The 11,778-nt window shown below is 42.4% G+C and overlaps 1 protein-coding gene across 1 annotated transcript in view; it reads right to left on the bottom strand.

Moving 5' to 3' along the window:
• Nucleotides 1-1,073: 1,073 nt before the first annotated feature.
• Nucleotides 1,074-11,778, bottom strand: part of LOC109466515 — a 29,993-nt gene continuing 19,288 nt past the window's right edge. The window contains exons 9-23 of the mRNA XM_019764240.1: nt 11,458-11,631; nt 10,991-11,164; nt 9,605-9,778; nt 8,869-9,042; nt 8,408-8,581; nt 7,970-8,143; nt 7,313-7,573; nt 6,400-6,581; nt 5,688-5,857; nt 5,316-5,418; nt 4,548-4,687; nt 4,012-4,120; nt 2,346-2,544; nt 1,603-1,740; nt 1,074-1,144 (exon numbers count right to left, since the gene is read on the bottom strand). Coding sequence (XP_019619799.1) covers nt 1,074-1,144; nt 1,603-1,740; nt 2,346-2,544; nt 4,012-4,120; nt 4,548-4,687; nt 5,316-5,418; nt 5,688-5,857; nt 6,400-6,581; nt 7,313-7,573; nt 7,970-8,143; nt 8,408-8,581; nt 8,869-9,042; nt 9,605-9,778; nt 10,991-11,164; nt 11,458-11,631 — 2,417 coding nt within the window. The remainder of the gene's footprint in view (nt 1,145-1,602; nt 1,741-2,345; nt 2,545-4,011; nt 4,121-4,547; nt 4,688-5,315; nt 5,419-5,687; nt 5,858-6,399; nt 6,582-7,312; nt 7,574-7,969; nt 8,144-8,407; nt 8,582-8,868; nt 9,043-9,604; nt 9,779-10,990; nt 11,165-11,457; nt 11,632-11,778) is intronic.

Raw genomic sequence — 11,778 nt, 5'->3', positions numbered from 1 at the left:
GTTTGACAACCAGCCTCACTACACTCATTTCCAATCTTGTACATTTTGATCTCCTTACTTGCTTCTGAATCTGACGGTTGTCAGTTACAACTATAACGGCTACCATGTCAAACTCAAGCACTTGATAAGCTTGATGAGAAAAACTGCTCTCCAACAGACAAAAAAAAAACTCACCAAATTTTTTGGCCTTCATTAGCTTTTTTGTTTTGTTTTAGAACAGTTTATTTCTCATTGTAATTTACCAACTCAAATGAAATTTTAGGCTAATACTTGATAAGCCTTTCTAAACGTTTTCCACAGAACTCTGATGTTTGATCTCTAACAGGTTGGACATGTCGGCCGTCATGTTTGTCACATTGTGGGGCAGTAATGGTACCAGGAAGCTCCCGTAACCGGCATTTTTTCAGCTGACATTATCTGTCATTGTTTTAAAATCAATCTTTTGGTGTCGAATATTAGTCCATTACAGAAATATTGAATCACAAATGGTTTTATAAACTTGGTCCTTTGAAAAATCCAAAATTTGCCCAAATTATAACATGACGTTACTGTGTTATGCTTTGAGATTTCGGTCAATTTAATCTTCTTAATCCGAACAGAATGTGTTCATTGATAATTTCCCCCACCTCTGGGTGTTGTCAGCTTTCACTATGATTATATATACTTGTATATGTTGTGTATATCAAGTAAACTGGATAATTAGGAATAAATGTTGTGTATTGCGAAGGGAAAACATAAGAGAAGAGACATGGTGAAAGATGAGCAGAAATAACTAGGAAGCTAGGTAGGTATGTATGTAGGGAGGGAGATATTTATGTGTATATGATGACGCTTAACAAAGCTGAATAATAAAGAACAGATTCTGTAAATTGTCAGTACGATATTAGACGAGAGAGACAAGGTCAAATCTATAAGTAGAAAGAACGAGTGAGAGAGAACTTGAGAAGAAGGTAGAAAGTATAAGAGAGTAGGAGTGAAAGGAGAGGGGGAACAGATAGAGGGGAGAAAGGAGAGAGACTTCGTTTGTTACACGAACATCGCTCATGCTGTAATTTCCGCTCACACAAACAAGACTACTCGGGATTGGAGGTCTTGTTGTCAGCCTTGCCCTTCCCCCAGAGCTCAAACGAGTAGTTGTCAAAACCTGAAATGAAAAACGGTATTCAATTAGAGTAAAGAACCTAACTAAAGTGGGGGAGGGGGCACATAAATCCTCCTCATTATAGTGGTATGATATAGTTTGTGCATGATTATTGGATATGTTGACCTTAAAATCCGTTTCTGAATGACATCATACATAGAACTGAGGTCAACTCTAGACATTGAAAGTTACGAATGGCTCATTCTCACCAGCTTTTATGCCATCTTACTACATGAATAGGGATTGGTACCTCCCGGAAAAATGGTATTATTTTAGGTCAGTCTGTGTGTATTGGTTTCCACATTTTTGTGGTCAGAATAACTTAAGAAGGCCTTTAGAGATTGTGGTGATATTTAGTATGTGGGTAAGTTTAAGGAACAAAAAGGTCGAAGTCAAATATGGGCCTCTCGGTTTCAGATCATAGTAACGTTATATATACCACCAACTTCTGTACATCTTACCGATGCGATCCTCTGCCTGTTTGTTGACGTCACGGCCACGTCTCTTCCTCACCACGAAGACAGCAACAGCCAGCAGGAGGACGCCAGCTATCCCCGCAGCTGTCCCGACAGCGATGCCGACAGTGGGCAGGGTGGAGGCTGTGGGACATCACAGAGACATAATTAGGAATAGATTTGTAGTTCCAGAGAGTTCGTAAGGTAAGGAAAAGTAAACCGTCCTCAAACTTAAAGAGATTTTGATTTGACTTCCGATGAACTTTGACCCAGCAGTGACGTCACACGTCCGGGAAAATCACATGTCTGCAACGATTGAAGCAGATAGGTGGTGAAGACTGAGAGATTCTGTCGAAAATTCCTCTGAGTCAAATTCTTTTTTGAGTTGGAGAACAGTTTATTTTTCATTGCAGAGACATCGTGTTCATACTGTCTACTCCCTTGACGGTACACCAGTGTGCAGCATCTGTACATGCAGAACCGTAGGTCCGTCCGAACAGGTATGAACAAAAACTTGCAAATGTACAGATCACCACATTAACAACCAAATACGGTAAACACAAGAAAAGGTTATGGCTTCAAGCATCATTTTCACCAAGATGGAAAAGACGATACGAGGGAAACGTTTGGAATAGCTTTACTCCTGGGATGACGTATGGACAAGGGTGAACAAGTGTTAAAGAACATCCTATTTGTTGACAGCCACGAGAGTTAACTATTTTGGTACCTTATTAATCTGCAAACTCTACCTTGTTTTTGTCCACTCTTAACTTGGAAGGGTCCCTGTATGATGTGGGCTGTTTGGTCCCCTTCGCTCGCACGTCGCACTCGGGCCTCGCTCATGTCAGACACAGCGCGCCTGCGCCGCCTAGCGGGGATGCAGCCCTGACTGCACCGCGAGTCTGGGTCGTCCTTGAAGCAGACCACCATGGTGCAGTGGATGTACACCTGACATGTACGAGGAACAACATCTACATGAATCTGGTGCATCGACATGCTGTTCAAGGTACCCAAATACCAGGGAGTAGTCAAGAATGATTCAGGTAGGTACAAAAGACCCTTCCGGAGAGCACCGAAGTAGAGACAGTGTGCACAGAGATTTGATTTATTAGACTGTATAAAATTATATACAGTCAGGAATGATTAACTAGCCTGGTAACTGGACAATATACAATAAGACCAGTTCAGTGCTCATTTTAAATGCGTTGACAAAGGCAGCTTTTACGACGCGCATCAAATCTTTGACTCTAAGCTTTTATACAGAGGAGGCTGATGCTGGATCAATGCGTATTCACAACCCTTTCAGAGAGAAACAAGTTTTCTTGCTTGAATCCTTAGACGAAAGTGGAAGGACTAAGTGTTAAAGAGTAAGGGGTTGCCAGAACCAACCGGATCTCAAAATAGGACATTCTGGAGAGAGATGGCGGTAGTCACCGTGTGCCAGAACCTGATGCACATGGATTATTGACTGACTGACTGATAGACTGACTGACTGACTGACTGATTGACTGATTGACTGACTGACTGACTGACTGACTGATTGACTGACTGACTGACTGACTGACTGATTGACTGACTGATTGACTGACTGACTGACTGATTGACTGACTGACTGACTGGTTGACTGACTGATTGATTGACTGACTGACTGACTGACTGACTGACTGACTGACTGATTGACTGACTGACTGATTGACTGACTGACTGACTGACTGACTGATTGACTGACTGACTGACTGACTGACTGATTGACTGACTGATTGACTGACTGACTGACTGATTGACTGACTGACTGACTGGTTGACTGACTGATTGATTGACTGACTGACTGACTGACTGATTGACTGACTGATTGACTGACTGACTGACTGATTGACTGACTGACTGATTGACTGACTGACTGACTGACTGATTGACTGACTGACTGATGACTGATTGATTGACTGACTGATAGACTGACTGACTGACTGATAGACTGACTGACTGATTGACTGATAGACTGACTGTATGACTGACTGATTGATTGACTGACTGATTGACTGACTGACTGACTGATTGACTGACTGATTGACTGACTGACTGACTGACTGATTGACTGACTGACTGACTGACTGATTGACTGATTGACTGATTGACTGACTGACTGACTGACTGACTGACTGATTGACTGACTGACTGACTGACTGACTGGTTGGTTGTTTGGTTGGTTGATTTATTTATTGATTGATTGATATAAAGCAGATTTAAACCTTATGACAAGCGCGAGACCAACAGAAAATGAAATGCGCAGCGCACTGTGGAAAATGTTACATCTATGAGACCATCACCTTAAAGCATGGAAATCAACTTAAAACTGACAGTTACGTAACACAGCCCAGCACCAGACCATAGTTTTTATGTCTCTGTTTATTTTACCAGGCTGGGATCTTCAACGTTGGGGAAGGTGAATGATTGGATGGAGTAGTACAAGGCCATGTCGTTAGACAGCTCAGTGTTTAACTGAAGCGTTGTGTCGATGTCGCACCTAAAGCAGAGAAATGACTGTGGTTGGCTCAGATGATGATTCCCTGAACAATTCTATGTATACAGCAGCAGATTCGTAACTGGTTTCTAAGTTATCCAGTGCAATTTCATAATGGGAAATTGGATTTTGAATTTAAATTTTCTGACGGTTGCTTATTTCGTATCGTAGGCTGGTTCTATCTATTAATGGGTGTTACAAAAAAATAAAGAGACGCCACATGGAACTTATTTTGGAGCTATTTCAAACGCCTCAAGTATGTCGAAATTGAGTGATGACGAAATTTTGCTAAGACATTTCAGTAACTGTCAATATCAGACATACCACTTGCCTTTAACCGAGAAGAACGTCTATTAGGTCAAAATCTTTGGCCCCTACTTGTAACACGTCGGTATTTTTTTATGTTAAGAAGTGATGTGAAGGAACTTACCCATCTTGAATGATGCCTACACTTGGAGAGTCGTCAGGGTCGGTACTCGGCGTGGCGAGGCAGTGGAGGGCGAGCAGCTCCAGGTTGTCCAGAGGTGAGTTCACGCTCAGTCCGAAATTCAGCTGGTCAGACGGGGTCACCTAAGCACAGGGGAATCAAGAACAAGAATGATAAAGAGGAACAAGGAAAGCGAAGCATGTGGTTATTGTGTTACAGCATACAATTATGTATCTTAAGCCCCTGTCACACATAGCCGGAAATGGCCTTCCGAACACTGCTGAATTCCCCCACCCCGACCATGAAGTAGCTGTGGTTGTCTGGTAGATTGGCTATCGTTTGCTTGCGTCAGTCGAATGTATCAAACAATGTTTAAACCATTCTAATATGGACCGGGGGTGGTCATGTCATGGTTAGCTGGTGTTCGGGAATAGGTCAGAAGTGTTAGGGACCTGTTCGAGGATCAAATTCGACGCAAATTTGACTCAAATTTGATTCAATTCGTATGAAAAAGGTAGACGTGCCTTAAATCTGGTCAGATTTAGACTGCTCCCGAACTCCAGGCAACCTTGGTTGGTTGTTGGTTTATGAAGGTTCGGTATGTGTAATGTTAGGGCTTTATGAAACTGAAACAAACTTTGTCCCTGTTCAGCTGTCTTCTGAACTAGTTGAAGCACCCAGTCTAGATACAATGGAGCAAGGTTTGCACACATTAAATGAATTTATATCGAAAGACATTAGCCTTTAAAAAACGAAGCTTCAAAGGCTCACCTGTACTGGGTAGTCGGCTGACCTGTAGGTATCAGCAAAGTCTGCAGATGGAGACATGTGCATCTCGAAGGTGAACTGGTTTTCCGCGTTCACAACTTCCACACTGTACGGATAGACAACCATGGGGGCAATTAGCTAGTGGCAAACTGTTTATTCTATGCTAGTCATACATGTGAATGTAGTCAGGATCCCAGGAGCTAGGAGATTCAATCCATGATTTTGTACTCGTAGAAAATTTGTGCACTACTGTATTTTGGATCATCTGTTAATTAGCGATGTATTGAGTTTGTTTTGAGCGGAGTTTCCTTAGCTCATACTGTGATTGTGCGCAGTTGCGCATGCAGTCACATGTCTAGATCTAACAACACTTACCGAGGAGACGGAATGTTGAAGAGGATGTTCCTTTCCTGTGAGACAACAAACTGACTGACGAACTCACACTGGAACCTCGTCCTGAAGGTTGCTCCTCTCACAGCACCGTTACCGTGCACTACCGGACTGCCGATCGCCTCGTTACTGAAGATGATTTTGCCTTCTGACGACTATGAAAACACGGAGAGATGCACAGAATGTTACCAAAACAGACATTTCAGATACATGCGCAACCTTGGCACAGTAACAATCCCACTAGTTGTTTTTCCTGTGACCGTTTTTTACACTCCAGACGTCTACGGTGGCGTCGCGTGGCGTAGTGGTAGATCATTTGATTGTGAACCGGGAGACCCGGGTTCGATCCCGAGTCGTACCCGGGACATGTCTGGACATGCGCCCCGACGTTGTGTCCTTTTGGAAAGGTACTTTACACGACTTCCCTCACTCCACCCAGGTGTGAATGGGCACCTAACTTTGGTTGGGGAAAGCCTTATTGAGGACACCTTGTGGCGCCGAATGGCAGCCGCACAGACCCTTGCGACAGTTCCAAAAAAATGTGGAACAAATATGTGTATCATGTGTATTATGTGTATTATTATGTGTATTATTACCATTTGTATCATCTGGTTGTAAACCCTGCATCAATTCAGCACTATAAGGTTGCGATTACACGGGTGATGTTTGGCCAATAAACCATTTATTAAATACTTACCTCCTGGATCGTCCCGCACTCCTGCAGACCGGTCCGAAGAGTCACCTCGGTCACGTTATGCGTCGCCCGGCAGCTGTCGTTCAGTAGGTGCATGGTGTCCACATTGACCTCTGTTAGCGCTGCTCTAGGGAAGGTCACGCTCATGTGGTCCTGATGGCAGTCCACGTTCACGATAACTTCACCTGAAAAAAAAGGATCCATTCATCTCATTGAGCATATAATACACATAACTTCATCATTGCACATGACTATGCTACTACTTAATGAACATTTCTCACATTTATACCAGAAACATAGAGCAGCGCTCGAAATACCACCTGCATACATGTAAACAGATTAGCGAAGGTAGAATTGGAGCCGTGCAGGTATTTCTGATGTCTACCTGCACCGGTCCACGTACAAATGTAGGTGTATGTGTTGATTTTTATTAGCTGTATTGACTGCCACCAGCTTTGAAGTGTTAAAAGAACGACGATGGTTTCTGAATAGTTTTAGTTTGAGGTATACTTCCTATATTCTAAATGATCCAGGCAATTTCCTATGTGGGAATGCAGAAAAAAATCATTTCTATCCCTACGGTGAGATATGTTCTCTTCTGCATTTCATATTATTAGGATGAAGGAAGCTTTAGACTTTTTTTTTCAAACATTTCATGACTAAACATAGTGACAGCACACTCAAGTTATATCAACTTATTTTATGCCACCACCAACACAGAGAATAAGTACAGGACAGGACAATACTCATTTTCACTTGAGTTAAGTGAGGAAAGTCGTGTTAAGTGCTTTTCCCAAGGGCACAAGATCGATGGCATGTCAGGACTCGAACCCGGGACCTCGTGGTTCCGAGTCGAGCACTCTGCCGCAACGCCACACGACTCTACAGACTCTTTTCCACCCATGCACAGACCTACCTGTTGTCTCTGTGCCGCCGATCTCTCCTATTTCCTCGTCGTTCTCTCCAAACGCAGTCAGGGAGAAGAAGTACTCCGTATCCGCCCACAGTCCCCGTACGGTGGCCTGGGTGTCGCCCGGTGCTGGCGGGGGAGACAGGTCCTGGTACGAAGCCCCGGCATGGCGGTAACGGAGTCGGTATCGTGTGACGTTAGCAGATGCTGTCCAGGACAGGGTCATCCGGTCCATCTCGATATCGTGGAAGGTCAAGTCAGACACAGCTGTAAAGGTAGTTACAATTTATATGCTTTTTAGTCACTATATTTGCTCTCCACATGTCACGCTAAAGTTAGACCACTGGCTCCAGTTAGATCAGCAACCGGCAGCTACATGGAAAACAGATCTTGAGGTAGTCTGGACCAAACTACAGATGACCTTTTGCAAGAAGATACTGACTGTGTATCCCCAAGAACCTAATCAGAGACAACCAAGAGAGGTCCTCACGATTTCTATAGATAACAAGCAGGATTAATCATGACAAAATGATGCAAATAAAAATGCTAATGCAGGTGTAAGTGAGCCTTGTTTCGCCCATTTCTATCTAATTATACGCTGCTCAAGGAGAATACTTCAGAAATGCAGGTACAACAATAAATCATTATAGAACTTCAAGTTACCTGAACAGAGCACCCCCGTGTCACAGTCTTGTGTGTCCTGACCCAGTCCATCACAGTCCGCCCCACCGTTAGCTGGTGCCGGATTGGTGCAGGTTCGGTCCCGAGTCTCCGTCCCGACTCCACACGTCACGCTACAGCCAGACCACGGGCTCCAGTCGGTCCAACCGCCATCAACTATGTCATGGAAAACAGATTTTAGAGAGTCTGGCCCAAACTTTGTACGAATACATCTTTTTAAAGGGTACTTTATATTTGAATCATTGATTAAAGGAGCATTAAGCAGATGGTGCAAGATTGCTATATCGTAGTATTATTCTAAATCGCTAAAGAGGTTTACTTGAAAATCTATTATTATAATGAGTTGATATAAATGAAGACTTTGATATTATTGCATCTCATTTTTAATGCGAATATCTTACAGATACAGGCACTACTTACCCGGACAGAGCACGCCCGTGTCACAGTCTTGTGTGTCCTGATCCAGTCCATCACAGTCCGCCCCACCGTTAGCTGGTGCCGGATTGGTGCAGGTTCGGCCCCGAGTCTCCGTCCCGACTCCACACGTCACGCTACAGCCAGACCACGGGCTCCAGTCGGACCAACCGCCATCGACTGTGTCATGGACAACAGATTTTAGAGAGTCTGGCCCAAACTTTGTACAAATACATCTCTTCAAAGGATTTTAAGCATAGTTTAGATTTGTATCTTGGATTCAAGGAGGATTAAGCAGATGGTTCAAGATTGCTATATCGTAGTATTGTTTTTAATAGGATAAAGAGGTTTACTTGAAAACCTATTAAAGCAATAAGGTGATGTAAATGGAGATTTTGATTTGATAGTATTGCTTCCCTTTTTCTTTAATTGAATGTGAATATCTTACAGATATAGACACGACTTACCCGGACAGAGCACACCCGTGTCACAGTTTTGTGTCTCCTGATCCAGTCCATCACAGTCCGCCCCACCGTTAGCTGGTGCCGGATTGGTGCAGGTTCGGTCCCGAGTCTCCGTCCCGACTCCACATGTCACGCTACAGCCAGACCACGGGCTCCAGTCGGTCCAACCGCCATCGACTGTATCATGGACAACAGATTTGACATAGTCTCGACCAAAACCTTTACAGATGCATTTTTTTTAAAAGACTGTAAGGACTGTTCAGATTTGTACTGTTGACTCAAACCAGATCAAACGGATAAATGTCGATTACTATATTTATGACTCTTTTATCCTTAGGTTACATTTCCAAACCGGAGCCCGGCCGGGCTGTTTGCATGAACGAAAAATTACTAGTAACAATTCATGTCAAGAAAATACATATAGTGCCCATGATTATTATTTAAAAAATTATTGTGTTTTGTTGTCTTTTACATATGATTGTATATCACACTTTTTTGAATGCATCTTTTCAAAAGGACTACTATAAAACAGTTTAGATTTGTATTATTGACTAAAACCGGATTAAATGGATGGCTAAAGATTACTATATCATAGTATCGTTACCCAGGATGAGAAGGTTTACTTGAAAATCTAGTAAAATAGTTAGTGGGTCTTAAAAAAATAGATATTTGGAGTGAATGGGATTGTTTTTATCTCCAATTTCAAGACGAATGACTTACAGATGATGACACAACTTACCCGGACAGAGCACACCCGTGTCACAGGTTTGTGTGTCCTGATCCAGTCCATCACAGTCCGCCCCACCGTTAGCTGGTGCCGGATTGGTGCAGGTTCGGCCCCGAGTCTCCGTCCCGACTCCACACGTCACGCTACAGGCAGACCACGGGCTCCAGTCGGACCAACCGCCATCGACTATGTCATGGACAACAGATTTGACATAGTCTCGACCAAAACCTTTACAGATGCATCTTTTTTAAAAGACTGTAAGATTGAAGTGCGATGATCCGCAGTGCAAGGACACATATATCGGTGAAACGAGTCAACCGTTAAAGGAGAGATACAAGCAACACTGTAGGGCTAGTTCTAGTGGGTTTTCTTCAGCGATATATCACCACCTCAACATTCATCATGGACTTTCCTTTCAGATAGATAACACTTGACATTTTAGATCGTGAATCTAGGTGGTTTGAACGGGGGGTAAGAGAGTCTATCTATGAACATATTTTTCGGCCATCTTTAAATAGAAAGGGGGGGGTTAAGATTTGATCTGTCAAGCTCTTGGGACTGCGCTCTGTAACGTAAAATTCTTATCCAGATATAATTTTTGATCATTATTTTTCTTACTTTAGTTTTTTATTAGTTATTTGTCTTCTCATTTTTGTTTATATTTTGGTATTTACCTTTTGTTTATTTAGTTTACCTTAGATTGTTTCTTAGAACGTGTCAGTTACCTTTTGTTTTTTTTAGAACTTACTTTAGAACATGGATTGTTTTTGTTTATTTAGAACTTAATTCTTGTACCGGAAATGTCCTCACTTTGTACTGATGAAAGCTAGTGGATACTAGCTGAAACGTCTACACATTAAAATTTCAATAATCCAGTGTGAAAAGACTAAACAACTTTATCTATTGACTGTAAGGACTGTTCAGATTTGTACTGTTGACTCAAACCAGATCAAACGGATAAATGTCGATTACTATATTTATGACTCTTTTATCCTTAGGTTACATTTCCAAACCGGAGCCCGGCCGGGCTGTTTGCATGAACGAAAAATTGGCAATTCATGTGAAGAATATACAGAAATAGTGCCCATGATTATTATTGAAAAAATATTGTGTTTTGTTGTCTTTTACATATAATTGTATATCGTACTTTTTAAATGCATCTTTTCAAAAGAACTATTATAAGACAGTTTAGATGTGTAATTTTTTACTGAAACCAGATTAAATGGATGGCTAAAGATTACTATATCATAGTATCGTTACCCAGGATGAGGAGGTTTACTTAAAAATCTAGTAAAATAGTTGGTGGATTTTGAATAGATATTAGGATTGAGTGGGATTTTTTTTTTTTTTTTTTTTCAATTTCAGGACGAATGACTTAAAGATGATGACACAACATACCCGGACAAAGCACTCCCGTGTCACAGGTTTGTGTGTCCTGATCCAGTCCATCACAGTCCGCCCCACCGTTAGCTGGTGCCGGATTGGTGCAGGTTCGGTCCCGAGTCTCCGTCCCGACTCCACACGTCACGCTACAGCCAGACCACGGGCTCCAGTCGGACCAACCGCCATCCACTGTGTCATGGAAAACAGATTTCACAGAGTCTGGCCCAAAATTTGTACAAATACATCTTTTTATAGGACTTTAAGGATAGTTTAGATTTGTATAATAGATTAAAGGAGCATTAAGCAGATGGTTCAAGCTTGGATAAATCGTAGTATTATTATTAATAGGATAAAGAGGTTTAAATTACTTGAAAATCTATTAAAGCAATAAGTTGATTTAAAAAAGATTTTGATTTGATAGTAATGCTTCCCTTTTTTTTCAAATTTAATGTAAATGTCATACAGACACAGGCACAACTTACCTGGACAAAGCACACCCGTGTCACAGTCTTTTGTGCCCTGATCCAGTCCATCACAGTCCGCCCCACCGTTAGCTGGTGCCGGATTGGTGCAGGTTCGGTCCCGAGTCTCCGTCCCAACTCCACACGTCACGCTACAGGCAGACCACGGGCTCCAGTCGGTCCATCCGCCATCAACTGTGTCATGGAAAACAGAATTGAGAGACTCTCGACCAAACCTTTTACAGATGCATCGTTTTTAAAAGACTGTATGGACTGTTCAGATTTGTACTGTTGACTAAATCCGGATTAAACGGATGACTGGCGATTACTATATTTATGATC

The sequence above is a fragment of the Branchiostoma belcheri genome, unplaced genomic scaffold (genome assembly GCF_001625305.1).
Source record: "Branchiostoma belcheri isolate BF01 breed outbred unplaced genomic scaffold, Haploidv18h27 scaffold169, whole genome shotgun sequence".
In the NCBI taxonomy this organism is placed as follows: Eukaryota; Metazoa; Chordata; class Leptocardii; order Amphioxiformes; family Branchiostomatidae; genus Branchiostoma; species Branchiostoma belcheri.
This window is presented reverse-complemented; position numbering and strand designations above follow the sequence as displayed.